Here is an 18,327-nt window from a genome sequence, read left to right on the forward strand (position 1 = left end):
TGAATATTCATTGGAAACCAATAAGCTGTTCCACATTCCAGAAGAAAGATTTGAGATGGTCTCACAATCAGAAACAACTTTTATTTTCCATAAGCCATTTAGGGATTGTTGTTTCCAACCTAACCCCTTCTTAAAGAAGCCCTTTGATGAAAATATTTGCAGACTCTTACAAATTGCTAAGACTTTCTTTAAAAATGGTTAGTTAACTATGTCAGATTATACATTTTCTAAATGAGGAACTATCATGCATTGCTTAGTGTACATTCAGCTCATAGATTTGCTAATCATTGTTTGCTTAGGCACAGGGAGAACCGAATTGGGCAGAGACTTCTTTTCTTGCCATGAGTCTAAATCAGGGTGTCAAATTTGCGGTCCACAGGCCAGAGGTGTCACATGCTCGCTCCACCCCCACCCAGTTTAACGAAGTGGGAAAGAGTCCCAATACTTCATGTGACAATGCCATGACAACGCAAGTTAGATACCTCTGGTCTAAATCTAAACAACGCTCTCCTTGAAAGTTGTTTACAATCTTCTCCCCCAAAAAATATCTGCCAGCTTTTTTCCCTGAATGGCTTTATTTGGCTTCATTTACATGAAGAGCATGTAAATAATGTAGAGCAGGGATCGCCAAACTTTTTAACAGGTAGCCAATTCACAGTGCAGCTCAACCGGTGAAAGAAGTGTGGCTGGAGTGGATGCTTGCTGGAAGATAAGGCCGACGGTAAGGGGGCAGGGCTTAATCCCACCACTCCGCAGGCTGGATGCTTTACGTTGGGGAACCGCATCTGGCCCTTGGGCCATAGTTTGAGGTTCCTGATATACAGAGAATCATAGTTTTAGATACATAAGTCATGTTTTGCAGAAGTAGGGAAAGCAGAAAGGCTGTTTTGTTTTAGCCATAGTTTGTTAGAATAGGTCATTGGTAGTTCATACCTAATGCTAGATCATGCACGATGGTTTATAGACTACAGGGTGTGAGTTTTGCTAAGGCAAAATCTAACAAATGTTGTTACACTGTGAAGATAGTTCTGATTTGACAGCACCAGCATGTATGAAATTTTAGAGAAGTGTGTGGATGTATGCCCACACAAGTCCCAGTGGCCAAAACCAAAAGGTTTATGAATATTACATTATAAATTGTGCCAGGTGAAAACTATCTTAGTAACAGAAATTTCTCTCAAGGTTCTTGTCATAATTTCTTTTTCATTTTGTATCTGGAAATTTCTATAATTTTTTTTCCACGCTAGACTACAACTCTGAATTTAGCTGTGATCTAACTATGTTTGATAGATAACAATTAGAAACGTGCTGATCTCACACTTGGCAACCAGTCATTTAAAAAAAATAGAATTTGCATTATGTGATTTGGCTTTAATGCTATTATTAAAACAAAAAGGTTGTGGTCAGTTTTACTCCCACAGATTTTATTCTGGGTTTATTACCTACAGGCTCTCAGGGAATATAATCAGTGCTTTTAAAATTATAACATCATAAATTATGGAAGAGTATAGGCTAAGTATTCTTGGAGTGGAGTGGAGGAGCTATATGATATTTCTCTTGAGTTCCGTACATAGTAGCAATGGGTTTTTTAAAAAATGAATTTGAAATAAAAAGATGTAACTGTTCTGGTACAAGAAAAGCAAAGTATCTTTTATGGTGGTGTCATTATGTAATTTAGCCACTAGATGTCACAGGACTTACTCAAGTGTGGGTAAATTCAGTGTTTAGTGTTTAAGTGATTTTTTTCCCCTCCAAGGAACAGAAAAATGATAAAATCTAACCTTTGTGATTTCAGAGCCATTCACGATTAGTCAACATGTGGATATTTGCTGCTATAAAATATATTAATGGATTTTCTCAAGGGGTTTTCTTTTTTTTTAATGGTTTTAAAAAAGAATAAGGTATTTTTATTTAGGATAAATCTGTCTGTGTCCATTAAAATCTGGATAGAAGTTATGTGTTTGTCAGGAGTTCGCTTTGGAAATATCAATTGTGCAAAAAAAAAGGGGGGGAATCATAGCCTTTATGTCGTCTTTGAAGACTCCTAATGACAACTGGGCACTTAATGAAACTAGATGCAGGATTAAACAGTTCTTTGATTTGTGCCACCAAAGCTGCTCTTATGTTATTGAATAGCTCCCTAAAATATCTTGATTGATTTGTAGGAATCCTTTAAGCAAAAACAAAAGTTTTATAAATTGTTTTTTTAAAATAATAACATTCCATCCTGAGGCACCTTAAGGACAATCCATTACCTTATAACATGGGTGTTGGAAATAATTTTGCTTCTGCATTTTGATAGTGGTACAATGTTGCTTTTAAATTTTGGACTCAGTTTTAATCAATGTGTATCTTATTGAAAATTAGAAAAGCTGGTTCTTTGTTTCAGTGTTAAATGACTTGGAAATCTCTATCAATTTCTTTGGCAGGAAACCCTTTTATTTCTTTCTAGTTTCTATAGCCTCCTGTGGTCAACTTCTGATGTTGCTAAACAGAACCAGAATATTGACAAAGTTGTCCTCTTCCCACCTCTCATTTTGGCTTCATTTTTTGTTATTATTTTGTATTTTGAAGGAATGTTGAAGAAAAAAAATAAAAAAAGTTTTCATCCATTCATTCCCTTTCATTCCCTTTTGCTTCTATTTTAGCTGATCGGATTCATTCATTCTAGACTTAATAACATTATGCTTCAATTTTGATGGGTCAGATCAATATAGGCTAGACTTGAAGCTTCCCTAGATCAATCAAGTGCTCCCATGTTTCTATTTCTTGCAATTCAGGGTAGGGGGACAGTTTAGTTGGCTGAGATTTTTGTCTGATTTTTAAGAGGCAGAAATAGAATTGAAGAGATTTTGTTGCTGCTAGCTTAGCTGGTTTGCAGCAGTCTTTTACCACAGTTTAATGGCCTGATTTGCATTTGTTCTAGGTTCTAAACAGTTGCTCTCAGCTTACCCTCTGAGCATCCCTTAGATACGAGACTTGCTGTTAAAAGGAAACGCAGTGCTCTTCTGGAGGGTGTGTACCTATGAGAAACAGGAAGCTGCTCAGCAACTGCCTGTGTAAAGTGAGTTCTAGTGTTGGTGTGTGCAGGTGTGTAGACGCACTGCTCCACGTACTTTTTCCAAGCATCTTGGCAGCTGGGCTGCCATTCAGCAGAAACTTTTTTGGGGGGAGAACAGGGTAGAGCAGAATGACTACGCTGCAGCTGAAAGAATTATCACATTCAGGTCTATACAGGAGAAGACGGGATCGCCCAGATAGCCTGGGTCTTCAGGAGTTACCTGAGCAGAAGCTAAGGTGAGTGGTTAGGCGAAATATATTAATGGTTAACAAGAGCTCAGCACGTTTTTTATTTTTGCAATCATTTCAGCAAAAATAATCATTTGCACGTTGGTGGATCGTAGGAACATTAGTTGCAAGACATGCATGATCGGAAATAGTCACGAAGCAGATAATTTTGGGTGGAGTTAAGAGGAAAGAGCTTTTGGAAAGCAGCTCATTAGTTTGTTCATTAACCTAAATGAACAAACTAAATGAAGTGCTTAGCAAGTGACAGTACAAAGTGGCCACAGACCTTGGATTACGTTTACTTTTCTTCATAGTGTTTTATAGTGTTCATAGTGTTTCTTCATAGTGTTTTAATTTTGGGCAATATTTTAAAAATAATTCTTAGTCAGCAAAACACAGTTGCAGTGAAAGAAAGGCTTCCTTTAGGGAGCTGAATGGGGTTAATCTATTATTCAAGGGGGGATTTCGTTTTTTAAAAGGATGTGTTACTTGTTAGATCATGCTCTTCTTTTTTTCTTTTTGGATTGGATATTTTTATTGAAATGCTTCTGACAAAAGAATGCAGTAAAACCACTTACTACGGGAAGATAACAAAAATAATATTTGTGATACGGGCTAGAGTCCAAAAAATGAATACCTTTTTTAACAAAATATGATTTTTTTTCTTCCACCAATAAATACACTCTTTTTAAAATACTTTTAAAATATAGGTCAGTGAAAAATCCTGTTACTTTTAAAAATGAACTCAGTGTTTTGGATCATAATTAGTGCCCTTATCCTATAATTCAAAAAAAAAGGGGGGGGGGAGAAAGAATTCTCTGAGTATCAAAGGCATGAATTGAAAGGAAAGGATGTTTGTAGAACTATAGTTTGCTCAATTCTTTAATGTCAATAATAAAATTGCAAAATTGTTTGTAATAAAACAACAGCCTGTAAAAATAGAAGACACTCATTAAAAAAAACTCTACCCAGTTCAGAAAGAGGCTTAGAGCAGGGGTCTTCATCCTTGGCAACTTGAAGACTTGTGGACTTCAACTTCCAGAATTGGAAGATCCCTGGCTTGGAGGATAGCTGATTTACTGGTAGCCACAACCACCATGTTTTTTTCCCCTGTCCCTAGAAGTGCGGGGTTTTTGTACCCAAACAAGCACCATCTATTGTGAGAGATGTCACAAGGTTTGGGGGAATCCCAATGCAGCTTGATAGACAAATAGTCCTCATTTACTAACCATTCATTCAGCAACCATTCAGAGTTACGACATTGCTGTAAAAAGAGATTTATGGTGGTCCTTGAAGTTGTGGCCTTCATAGCATCCCTGCAGTTACATGATCACAATTTAGTTGCTTGGCAACCAATATGTATTGACAGCCCATTGACTTCACTCTCTCTCAGCTTACTCTCCTTCACAGGGTTCTTGTATATATAAAATGAAGAGAGAAGTCCCAGAGGGAAAAAAGCAAGATTTAATTCTAATAAACAAATAAATAATATATAGAGTGTAGACTTATGATAGGCAACCTGGGACCTTGAAAGATTTTAGATTCAGTTCTTCTTCAGACTCAACCAGATTGGTCAGTTGCAAAGAATTGTGGGAAATGGCATTGCTGCTTTATGTGTTGTGTTACACATATAAGAAAGACCCAGATTCAAATTGTCACTCAGCATAATATCATAAGGTTTGCTATTTCTCAGTTTTATCTTTATTTTATAGAGGAGAATAATAATGATCATTTCACCAACTCAAGCTCTTTATAGAAAAGGTGGGAGATATATAACTTACACATATGGGAATTTAGATAAGCTTGCTTTTATTTTGTAATTAATATTAAATCAATTTTAAAAGCGTGTTTTCATTATGAATTGTTTTTATTGCTCTCTTCCTTGGGTTTGTTTTTTAAAATGAATGACTGTAGAAATTCAATATATTACAAAGTTATGTGTATTTCAAAAATTAGAATAAGAATGATGTTAACAGTTTTTGGGGGAACATTGATGTGAACTCTCAGATCTAATTTACAGGTTAACATTTAAGTATATATTAAAATACTTGTGGTGCATCTTGGAAGTATTCTGCAGTTGCATTGGTCATCTTTTCCTTTCAATTAGCATTTCAGGGAAAACGTTAAGTTTATTCACAAAACTTGTGATACCTTTTAGCCATGATTTTCCCTTAAACCCAACAGTCTACCTTCTTTGAGATATATTGCATCTTCATTACAAAGTGATCCATTTATAAATAAACATGTGCAATTAACTATGTGCAGCTCGGAAAACTTCTGTTAAAACTGCATTACAAGAGGGTCATGCAAATTGGCATGCTAACAGAGTTGGTGCAAAAATGCATTATCTTGGGCTTTATGGCTACACATTGAGAAATTACTCTTATGCTGAATACAGGCCACAGTAGTGTTCCTGTGGGCGTATCCAGTAAATTCACAGTTTTGGGTGATTCTTCAGGAAAACCACAGTTTGGGTGAGGCTGTTTCTTAAAGAAAACTTTGATAAAGGCCTAACTATGATGTTGGGTTTATCTCTTAAAAAGTGGATTGACAGATGAAGAGAGAGAGAGAGAGAGAGATTCCACTGTATTTCTCCCCCCCCCCTTTAAAAACGCCTTTCTGATGCAAATTGAATGATTGCATTTGAAGTTCAATACAAGTTGCCACTAGCTTTGGAGTTAAGTTAAGACAATTTCAATGTAGCCTGTTATTAGGATATGAATTACAGTTGTGCCTTTAGGCCTTATCTGAGAGCAGGAAACCACTATTTTGGAAGGGGTGTGTATGTATGTTTATATAGGTGTAGACAGATATTCTAAGAGAGAGAGAGAGTCTTACAAAAATACACATTTCTGCTGTGGCCTTTTCCATTTCTCTTTTAAAAACACTAACAGTGCCTGCTGTTTTCCTTGTATTACTGACATTCACTTTTGTTTTATGTGGTTGCAAAGCTGGATTATATTCATTGTATTTCTATTGCTCAAAGGCTTGAGTAAGTGTGGAGCATCACAGTCCTTCCTCCCATCCTCCCCTTACTTGTCCTCGTCTTTACCTTTAGCATGTTGCTTAATCATTCTTTAAAAATGCCTTCAGAGTTACTCACTAGCCCCGGAGTACAAGATGACAGCAACAAGGACTTAGCGCACTGTAGGAGAAACTGCACTTTCTGATATAACTGGCTGTCATGCCAGCACCAGAAACTCTAGCTATGCTGTGTTTGGTTACTCATGGTGGGAAAAGTGTGCAGGAGGTAACACATCCCCCTTTCAGATGGAAGAACAAATATGTAGCAACAGCACCTTGGGTGAAACCGCCTTATCTGTCCTGTGCAGCACATTTTATGGCCTATACACTTTTAAGAAAAAGCCAAGAATGAGTGATAGATTGGCCCAAATAAGTTTTTGAATATGAAGTTAGAAAAAAAAAATGCAAGTAGAGAGGCCTGAGAGACTACAGATATTATAATTCTGGAATGCTGTTCTGATCCTGGAAGCAACTGCATTTTAGATTCAGATTTTGAATTTTAAACAGTCAATTTCATGCAGTTGTTAGGTCATTAGTCTAAGAAAAAAGAATAGTCAACAATATTCTCAACTTGCTGTTCTCTTCCTAGAAAATGAACGTAAACTAAGCACAAGGAGTGTTTTTGTTTGTGGCCAGGAAATTTGATTTCATTTTCAGATAAATGGACATCTTTCTTTTGCGATCAACTGATAGGGAGTACTGTACGGTGTAGCATGGGGAAGGAAGTGGCATAAGGGAGGAACCATAACTCAAAGGAATATTGTTTGTATCTTTTTTTCTATGTAGGAATTCTCTGATTTAATTCCTAGAATCTCTAGTTGTGAAGATTAGATGGCTGTTGATTTGAAGACTTCTGTAAAGTTTAGAGAGTTGTGATCACAGCTACATGAACAAATAAAAATCTAATCTTATAGAAAGCTAATTTCCAGATTAGCATTTTCCTGACAAATCATTCACAAACAAACTAGGACATTCTGTGTAAGTGGAGGTTGATGTAGAAACCTAATTTAGGCCAGAGGTGGTATTCAGCAGGTTCTGACCAGTTCTGGAGAACCGGTAGCGGAAATTTTGAGTATTCTTCCTCTGGAGTGGTGTGGAATTTCTTTCTTTCTTTCTTTCTTTCTGTCTTTCTTTCTTTATTCATTCATTCAATTTTTATACCGCCTTTCTCCCGAAGGACTCAGGGCGGTTAACAGCCAAAATAAAAACAACAAAGACACAGACAAAATTAAAAAAACATATTAAAAAACTGATTCTAAAATTTGGCCAAATAAGACTAAAACTATCATAAACCTTCATAAAACCCCCATTAAAATTTCATTAGGCTAGCCCCGCACGGTGAAATAAAAAAGTCTTGAGCTCGCGTTTGAAGGTCCGGAGGTCAGGGAGTTGACGCAACCCCGGAGGCAGCTCATTCCAAAGGGCAGGAACCCCCACAGAGAGGGCCCTCGCCCTGGGGGCCGCAGTCGACATTGTTTGACTCAGGGCGGCTTACAGTGTATAAGGAAATAGTCTCATTCTATTTGTATATATATATATATATATTTTTACAAAGTCAACTTATTGCCCCCCCAACAATCTGGGTCCTCATTTTACCTACCTTATAAAGGATGGAAGGCTGAGTCAACTTTGGGCCGGGCTTGAACCTGCAGTAATTGCAGGCTCTGTGTTCTAATAACAGGCTTCCCCATCAATGGAGATTTTACAGTATCTGTCCCTTGCCACGCCCACCAGTCTATGCTATGCCCACCAAGCCACACCCACAGTAAAAAATTTTGAATCCCACCACTGGTTTAGGCTAGTTTTAGCTGGTTCAGGTTAACATTTCTTCTTCCACAATATTAAGAAATTCTAAGATTCCCCCCCCCCCTTTCTTTGCTTTTATTCATATTTTTTCAAGAAAGACTCATTTTAGGCAAGCAGTAGCAATCCTGGTCTTTTCGTGATGTTCACAATTTCATTGACCGTATTTGCTTGGGTTAATGTGAAAACCAGCCGTTTATTTCCTTAGTAAGGGAAAAGATTCTTGCAAAACGTACTCTATAGCGATCTCATTAAATTAAGCCTTTAAATGATGAAATAGGTTTTTATGCATTCTGTCAGGTGAGAACTTCAACTAAGCTATTGTTCTGTCCTCCTCCGTCCAAATGATGGCTTAATTAGCCGGCACTATCAGCTCTGGTGACAAAAGAGCCAGCGTCTGCCAAGAGCCCTTGTTATCTTCCACGACGCTGGCGAGTCACAAATTTTAGCTCTAGTCAGTCAGTGGATTTGCCTGTTACAAAGAGACACAGCAGCTCTGGCTGCCTTTTATATCCTGTGGGGTGTGGCTCCATGACTCAGCACTTCCTAGGCCTGCCCCACCCTTACTTCTGTTGTTCCCTCCTCTCCTGCCTACGAAACCTAGGATTCAACCATGCCTGATTGTTGTCAGCTGGGTCTGGGAGCATTGGGGGGGGGGAGACACAGGAGACAGAGGCCTCGTTATTTCTTCCACCTGGCCTGCCTCTAAATTAGAAGCCAGTATAATTAATGTAAAAGCAGTGCAATGTCCATATCTTAGATGAAGCTTTTAGTGCCTACTGTAGACCTCAAAGCTTCTCTTGCAGGTCACATAGAACAGGTCGCAATGGTTTAAACCACAGGTGGGGAACCAGGGCCCCTTTATGACTTGTGGACTTCAACTCCCACAGTTCCTGAGCCAGCCATAGATATTGTACAATACAATGCAGCAAAGATACAATAAGTAATAGAGAAGTAAAAGATACTATTTCTCCAAGACTTCTAAGTACCCAGGAGCACAATATTCTGAAAATGTTCCAATTAGCCTAGATCTAATTCCTAACTATTGTTGATTTAAGCTTTATATATATTGCTATGCTGAGATGTGTGTGTGTGTTTGTGTGTGAGTGTTTGTGTGTGTGTAGACACATACACATACACAGAAACAGAGCGACCCTGTATACTTCAGTGTTCTGTACACATCCCGTGTCCTTGAAAAAAGTTTGTTTAATAAATCCACTCTCTCAACATTACTTAAACAACTAATGAAACTTATCTGTTATCTGCTGAATACGAATTAACCTTGCCTAGTCTGTTTATATTCTGATCTAGTAAACAGTGAGTTTTCCCGTTGAAATGGAAGACTTGTTCTTTCAAGAATTTAAAAATGGAGCAAATTATTGCTTTTACAATATTATTATTTATTTATTTATTTATTTATTTAAATTTTTATACCGCCCTTCTCCCGAAGGACTCAGGGCGGTGTACAGCCAAAGATAAAAACAATAAAATATACAAAGTTAAAATATCAATTTAAAAAACATATTCAATAATGGCCGAATTAAAACCGTCAATTGACCCAACCTAAAATAACCCATATAAAATTACAAAAAGTTAAAATTTAAAATTTAAAAATCAGGCCAGTCCCGCCTGATACCAATATGCCATATCATTGGTATAAGCATCATCCTACGGCAAAAGCCTGGTAACTGTTCTCAACATCGTTATTTTATTTTGAGCATTATTTTCAGCAAAGTAGAATCAGTTTGGTCTAGTGGCTAAGGCAAAGGCAGGCTAGAAAGCAGAAGACTTGCTTGACATAGTGTAAGCCGCCCTGAGTCTTCGGAGAAGGGCGGGATATAAATGCAAATAAATAAATAAATAAATAAATAAATAAATAAATAAATAAATAAATAAATAAATAAATAAATAAATAAATAAATAAATAAAAAGACCATGGATTCAAGTCCCACTTTAGCCATTAAAGTCAGCTGGGTGACTTTGGGCCAATGTCTCTCAGCCCAATCTGCCTGGTTGTTGTTGTTACAGGGTTGTTGTTACAGGGGAAAATAGGAGGAGGAGGAAGCTGTGTTAGATATGTTCAGTACCTTGAGCTAGTTATAAAAATAATAAAAGCAGGATACAAATAAATACATAAAATGTAGTGGTTTGGCTTTAAGCTTATGACCATGTGACTTTATATTGATATATTGACCATCAATTGTGTTGTAAATGTTGTACCTTGATGAACGTATCTTTTCTTTTATGTACACTGAGAGCATATGCACCAAGACAAATTCCTTGTGTGTCCAATCACACTTGGTCAATAAAAATTCTATTCTATTCTTAAAAAAAAAAAAAATTCTATTCTATTCTAGAATAGGGTTCCATTTAAAGCCTTCCATGAATAACAAGATCTTAATGAAACATTTCCAAGATTTCGTCTCTTACACTGTTTATGACGATACCGTTTACATTTATTTTAAATTACATTCATTTAAAAATCCCCTGCATGTCATAGAATAAACTACTGTAATTTGGAATCTCTTTCTCTTGCTTAATCGGAAGATGGGGAGATTCTCTAGAGAAAAACTCAGAGAGAGTTCTGTTTAATTATGATCTATTTACAAAATCATAATTGGCTAATATAATTGCATAAATGACATAGATTATGTAGCATGCATCAGTTGTGTTGTGACAGGTCTGACACAAATTACAGTATATAGTTTGCCTGGTGACATGGTATTTGTGACCTAATAATTTGAATACTTGTGCATGATATATGACAATTTTCTCAAAGTAATGCATAATATGTACTCAGAATATGAGTGGTGGAGGCAAACACAATGAGCCTGCAGATGACTTCTTTGTGGTCATGGTTATTTGGAATATTTTCCCTTGTAGTTCACTTTTGGATGCCTAGGAAAAAAAAGTATGTTTTCAGCCCAGTCCTAAACATTGTACTCATTATCATGGATTGATTTTTCTGATAAGCAGATGTAGAAAGAAGATGTATAATATGATTTTATCCATGTCCACTCAGATATAAATCTGCTATACACAGTGGGATTTACTTTTTAGTAAGTTTACTAAAAATACTTGCAGGTTTTTTGAGTCATCCATGAATATGCAGAGTGATAAAAAGTTTGAATTCCCAGCTGATATTTCAGTATTCGCTAATTCAGTGTTCACCACAACTGCACATAACTAAAGCAAATAATGGGAATTGACTGTACACCTAAGATAGATATCATTAATTGGATCCAGACTGAGATACAATCAAATAGATTTACAAGGAATCCTTGACTTACGACCAGAATTTCCATTGGCAAACAGTACGGTTCTTAAGTGAGTTGCACCCCATTGTATTCCTCTTTTTTTTTTTGCCGTGGTTGTTAAACAAATCACTACAGTTGGTAAGTGAGTCATGTGGTCAGCAAGCAAATCCAGTTTCCCCATTGATTTGTTTGTTGGAAGCCAGCTGGAAAGATTGCAAATAGTGATCACATTGATCCCAAGGTGCTGAAACCATTCTAAATACCTGCTGGTTGCCAAATGCCCAAATTTTGATCACATGACCATGGGAATGTTGTTGCAGTCATAAGTACAAGGACCAGTTGTAAGTCTTTTTTTCCCCAGTGCCATTGTAACTTAAAAAAACATTGGTTTTTCAAATGCTTGCAAGTTGAGGGCTACTTGTATATTCTCCATCTCTCTGTAAGTAAATACTGCAAGTTTTGCAGCATATTAAAGTTGGACCCATTTTGATGGCACATTCTACATGTGTCTGGTAGATTTGCCCATCTTTAAAATGCTTGAAGTTTATTTGGCAGCACTCTTCCTCTGTGAAAAAAAAATAGCTGTCAGACAGTCTGTGATTACATTTCAAATCCATGATTGTCACATGCCTTGTTGAAATAAGTAAGGGGCGTGCATAAGAGCACCAGCGTGCCTACCGTTCCTATCCTAATGTTCCCTTTGGTTGTATTCCATTTGTGTAGTTATTTCATGCTTATACTTATATATACTGTTGTGTTTGACAAAATAAATAAATAAATAAATAAAATATTGTTTTACATTGAATTAATTATTCAGACAGTAGAGTTATGATTTTACAAATAGTTTTGATAGGTTAGAAGTAGATTAAGATGGAAATAGGTCCTGGAAATATCATTATCTTCATATAAGACACATGTGCTACTTAAATTCTTAATATTTACTTTTCATAATAAATATATGCGGTACATACATATACATATATTGTAACTTGTTTACAAAGAAAACTCTTAAGAGTTCTTGCATTCTGTTTAGCAAAACAATCAATATTGCCCTTTCCATTTTTGATGAAGGTCAGTCTTCAGTGTGGTATCTCCAATGGAGTCGTTACTATAATAAGAATGTAGTATCGAGCCAGAAAGTCTGGTGTTGACATTTACTCCAACCTTATAAGGAACATGACGGACACATGAGAAGTTTTTCATGGCAAGCTTTACCTAGATTAATCAAGGTTTTAATTATAGTACTAGATGAAACATTCAGTTCATTCATTGTCTCAATATTAGAAGTTCTTGTTTTAAGGTAATTTTTGAAAATATTTTTATTGTAATTATGCCATGATAGAAATGCAGCTTAATACTTTTAGAGCTTCTGATTAAAAGAAGTACTTTTGTGTATCCAACTGTAGCATGAAAGTTTAAATTGCAGCTCAGTGAACTGAGTGAATTAAATCAGTGAACTGAAATGGATTCTGTCAAATTCCCTGTATCATGTGCCTCGTCTTGTGCATTGATTCCAGAGCAAAATTGTAATAGAATAACGTGAAATGTTAAATGTACACAAGAACTTAAACAAAAAACTATTATTCATTATACTGTACTACTCATTTTTTCCTATAGTATTTAAAGGGATCTTGATACTGTTTTGATTTATTCTTGAAAGAATCCTATGGCTGAGTTCACATACAGTATTAAATCTGGGTTTTTAATTATGTGACTAGATTCACACAGAATGTTACACCATAATTTCAAGAATCACAAGCTGAAAACAAGTAACCCATCTTATAGTTAAATGTCCTATAAGCTGAAAATAAATACATCACATTAGCCTATAGTAGAGCATTAGGTATAAATCATCCCAATATGAAGTTTAAGCGGATTTTGTGTCAAGTTTAGGAATTTGAAGTACAGTCCATGATTACAACATACAGTTCCCAAGCATATCTATTTAATAGAAAATCTCCCTGAATTACATTCTAAGAAAAGTTCAAAGCATGAATTTCAGAAACTGTCCAATGCTAGTTACAAGCTTTTTAAATATGGGCCATGTAGCATAAATCATTTCCCTATTTGCTTGTGGAAAATATTGGCAATGATGAACATCTTTCATTTTTTAAACCAAAGGAAGTTGTCTTCTTTTGTTATTTGTTCTCGTCTGTCTGCCTGAAATGCTGAAGAGACACGCATGAGTAGGTGACTAACAATGTCTGAGGCCTTAGTTGCATGGCTGCCGTATTCTTAAATATTTTATCCTTTAATGGTAAAGGATTTGTGTACCACTATACAGCTTTGTAAAAAATGCATATGTAAGCCATAGTTTTGAAAAGCTTTACTGCTAAGAAATAAGAGTGAAATCTCTAAATTTCACTGCTCGCAAAAGCTCTTCCAACTGTTTTCATGCTACCTTCAGTTTAAAAAATGTTAAAATGCATTGATGGATAATTGCAATGCTGAAAGGGCACAATGCTTGTTCGACATATTTTCCATATCAGTGTATCCAAATGTCCCACCCATTAAATCAGTACTTGCTAAGCTTTCTTTCATTACCCAAAACTGCTTTGACAGAAAATCCTTTTTACTCAATGTAAGTTAAACAGTTTAAATTAATTTAAATGTCCTGCTGTGATTGGTTAATGGATTCATATGTCAGTACCCAAAGGAAAACCACTGTTACCCAGTTTGAAGTAACTATCTAGTTGTGGGAAGCACTGCATTAAGTGATACCAAATATTACTCAAATTCAAGAAGAAAAGCCAATTTATGGATAAACCATACATAATGAGAATAATCCCTGAAAATAAGACCCTGTCTTATATTTTTTTGAATCCTGAAATAAGCGTTTGGCCTTATTGCCATGCGCTCAAAAGCCCGATTGGGCTTATTATCAGGGGATGTCTTATTTTCGGGAAAACAGGGTACTTAAAATCTGCCTAGAGGCTGCAAATTCTCTTTCTTAAGGAAAAGACATGTTTATTCAAGAAACAGATTAGCACTGAAAGAGAGAAACTGTTCTGCCCCCCCCCCCCACCTCAGTCCGGGAGGCACGAGCGATGACTTAATTAGCCAGAAATTCAGTCCACGGCAGCTATCCAGGAAACCAGGAACAAACAGTACTACAGAGTAGTGTAGCAGCCCCTGCTGCTTTTATACGCTGTGGGGTGTGGCTCCGTGACTCAGCACTTCCTAAGCCTGCCCCACCCCTGCTTCTGTTGTTCTCGCCTCTCCTGTCTACGAAACCTAGGATCCAACCAGGACTGATTGTCCTCAGCTGGGTCTGGGAGCATTGCTTGGGCGGGGGGAGATACAGGAGACAGTGGCCTCATTATTTCTTCCACCTGGCCTGCCTCTGGCTCCTGGAGCTGAGCCAGAGAGGCGGGCCCTGCAGAAGGGAGCCCTTACGGCCCTTCCCCCTCACTCTGAGTCACTCTCTGGCAGGGGGCCAGGCCCGGGGGGGGGGGGGCTGGAGCCACAACAGAAACCTTCTTCTGAGGCTATTCTGTTAAAAGGAGTTTTTAAGGCAAATTGTCTTTTGGGGGAATTCAGAACACGGGGATGTAGTGGATCAAAAATATAAGGCCCTACTAAAATATCAGCAATCGATATACTACTAAAACTGTTTTATTGTTTGTAATCTTCAGTTGGGCAAAAAGTGCATCATAGGACAACAGTTTTTGAATCAAAGCTAACCTATAGAATGAACACAAATTGTGGGTCTTATTATTCCCATGGAATTGAAACTTGGCAAAGTTGTGGCTGCTTCAGCATCACTGTGCTGCCGTGTTGCCATGATTGGCTGAGTTGATGTGATCACCATGAGAGTATCCTTCATCATTTTTTCCACCTTCCTCTGACCCCTGCACTCAATCAGCTTGCAGCAATGCCTAACAGGAGAATGGAAATTGGCTGCTTTGGAACTGAGGCTGAAATTTGAACTCCCTCAACAGCAGTGGAGATGAAGGAAGGATGAGGGAATAACTTTTTAGGGAAGATGGTAGCCTGGCAACTTTAGAAGGTCCTGGATGAAATGGATTATCTGGACTCCTTCCAGTCAGGATTCAGGCCTGGTTATGGGACAGAAACAACATTGGTCATACTTGTTGAGGATCTTTGGCAAGAGCAAGATGGAGATGGTGGCAACCATTCTCACTCTCCTTGACCTCTCAGTGGCCTTCAATACTATCAGGTTGGGGTCGGCTACAGGGCTGAGTGGCTGGTCAGCAATTGGGCGGTGTCACAGTCTTGCACTGGTTCAGCTCCATTTTCCAAGGCTGGTCCCAATTAGTGTTAATAGTGAGAGGTCCTGCCCCAGCCGCTATCTTGTCTGGTGCCACAGGGCTCAGTACTCTCTCCACTCCTTTTTTAATATCTACATGAAGCCGCTGGGTAAGATCATCCATGGGTTGAGATATCATCAGTATGCAGATGAACTCAGCTTTATAGTTCCACCCCTGCTGATCCAAGTAATGCTGTAGTTGTCCTCTTACTGGCAAGGAAGGTTGAAAACCAGTAGGATAAGTGTCCCCCACCTAAGCACCCTACCTGAGCCTTGCTACATCTTCCTCACACCTTTGCGCAGCTCCCACATGCATACCCCTTGCAGCTCCTCCTGGCGTCTCCCTCATCCCCCCTCCACCTTGCAGCAGCCACTTACCTGCCTGCCAACCTGCTTGCAAGCCACCTAGGAGTAGGCAACTTCCTGTCGGCTTCTCCACTGACTTGGTTGTGAGAACTTGGCAGAAAGTTGTGTCACCTAACAACCATGGGATTTGGTTAACAACAGCAGCCAGGACTGTAGTTGCACTTGATGACTTCATTACTTTGCAAAAGGAAATTCCGGTCCCAATTGCCATCGTAACTTGAGGACTACCTGTATTCATGAAATTTCAAGTCCTACACTAACTGGTGTATAAACAATCAAGCAGATATGTATAATACTGAAGCTTTATGGGCCATTAGAGACATTTGTGATAATAAAAAAATAAGGTAATATTTGGGTATTCTGGTTTTACACACTCATACTCCTTAAACTGTTTTTTTTTTTACATCATTGGTATTCCTTTTTACTCAATTCTTCTATCTGTACCTCCTTTGTACTTTATGTTACCATCTGTATCTTTTTATGAGTTTCTGTATAATTTGAGATAGTCATGCCGGGAGTTAAGTCTGCTATAAAAATTTCCTTCCAAAAACATGCTTTTCCTGTTGAAGCAATCCCAACTCAAGTATCTTCCCATAAATACATTACAGTAAACAAAAACATTCCTACAGAAACTTAGCACGATCCAGTGACCATTGTTAAAAGATATCATCAATAGGAAATGCCTGCTTCAAACCTCATCTAAAAGTTTATTAAGACAGAAATTCATTGGATAATCTTAGGAAGATTTTATGCTGGTAATGGCATTGCTGATGGTGGATTTTTAAAATCTTCTGACTTTCAAAAGAGTTTCTTAGGAAAAGTGCCATAGTGTTATTCTTATTGTTATTGTCATCAAAATGCTTCTTTCATATAAAAATGAATCCTATGGAGATACTATGTCCATGCATTTTAATTGCCAAATGTTGCTAAGGTGTTAAAACAGAAAAGATGCAAACTACTGTGTTTCCCAAAAAATAAGAGCCTGTCTTATATTTTTTTGAACCCTGAAATAAGCACCTGGCCTTATTGCCATCCGCTCAAAAGCCCAATTGGGCTTATTATCAAGGGATGTCTTATTTTGGGGGAAACAGGGTATTCAACGTTAGATTCATGTGTTCTCTAGTCAATGGGAGATGGAGAATTTGCAAAAAGTAAAGCCAATTTTCTGAATGTGGTTTTCCTAACACAGTATTTCCTTCTAATCTTTGCAAAGGCGTTAGCAGTCCTGATATAAATATAAAGGCATGCCAGCATACTGGAGTAAGTTTTTCCACATTAAACAGTCAGTGACAACTAGCATGCCCAGGCTTACATTTTCTCTAATAGCATTGCCTTAGTCAAACTTTTGCTAACAGCAGTAAGTAGAAAAGATCATCTGGTCTGTGTAAATTGCTCTTACTATCTTCCAATGGAATTTGCTGCTTGGTTCCTCTGACATCCCTAACCTCACAGTGACATTCAAACTGTTCTGTAGCTGAACTTTTAACTTGAAGCTCTTCAAACTGCACACAGCTCGATCCAGTTCTTAAGGATCATTCCTTTCCTTATTCCTACCTTCAGTGGGTTCTTCAGAGCTCTCTGCTCTCTGCTCCAGTTGTTTTTCAAACAGTTGCAAATTAAGAATGGAGTTCCAAAGCAGAGGAGATTCCTGTGCAATTCCAGAGAATGAAGAAATATCCGACATTCCTCAAACTGCCCATGATAACTATGTGAACGAGGGTGAAAGAGTTGTGTCAAAGTTGCAGCGCAGGCATAGTGATGTAAAAGTATACAAAGAAATATGTGACTTCTATGCAAAATTGTAAGTTTTATCTTCTCAGATAATCTGGGACCTGGGCTATTTGTGTTTCTTCAAGCATAGTCTTGATTGATGTTCATGTCACTGAGTGGTATAGCATGACCCAGTAACAAGATGTTGTGGAGGTGTTGTAAATTAATCTGGTTATTGTGTGTACTGTATTATGTAATGTGTATTTGTTTCTGGTTCCAGAACTAACATCCTTATCGGACTCCTGATGTTCTCTTTGGGTGTATTACAGTCTACAAATATGAAGTGGCAATAGTCTATTTCATATATAGCATGAAATACTTGTCTGCAATGAAAATTTCTAAATTCCATTGAAAATTCCTTATTTGGACTTATTAGTGTACAAATAGCTGTGAATCCTTATCCTTTATGCAAAGAGAAAATGTACTTTCATGTAGCTCATTTCCTAGTTAATATGTACCACATTGAATCCTGGCAGAAAAATCTTATACATAACTACTTTGAAATGCTGGACTGTTTCCAGGGAAATATATATAGGATTGTTGTTTTAA

At 37.4% G+C, this 18,327-nt stretch overlaps 1 protein-coding gene across 7 annotated transcripts in view; it reads left to right on the forward strand.

The window, feature by feature from the left end:
• The window catches only part of LIMS1 (LIM zinc finger domain containing 1), an 82,118-nt gene that overhangs the window by 39,957 nt on the left and 23,834 nt on the right, over positions 1–18,327 (forward strand). The window contains exon 1 of one of the 7 annotated variants that reach the window (XM_058186727.1): positions 608–721. The exons of 2 other annotated variants lie outside the window; for them this stretch is intronic. Coding sequence is in view for 4 of the 5 variants with exons in the window: in XM_058186721.1 (XP_058042704.1) it covers positions 17,631–17,809 (179 nt within the window). In the remaining variant the exon portion in view is untranslated. Of the gene's footprint in view, positions 1–607; positions 722–3,071; positions 3,298–17,397; positions 17,810–18,327 lie in introns of those variants that run through there. 4 more of the 7 variants (XM_058186723.1, XM_058186724.1, XM_058186721.1 and 1 more) reach the window with 4 other exon arrangements.

Source organism: Ahaetulla prasina, chromosome 5, assembly GCF_028640845.1.
Source record: "Ahaetulla prasina isolate Xishuangbanna chromosome 5, ASM2864084v1, whole genome shotgun sequence".
Classification (NCBI taxonomy): Eukaryota; Metazoa; Chordata; class Lepidosauria; order Squamata; family Colubridae; genus Ahaetulla; species Ahaetulla prasina.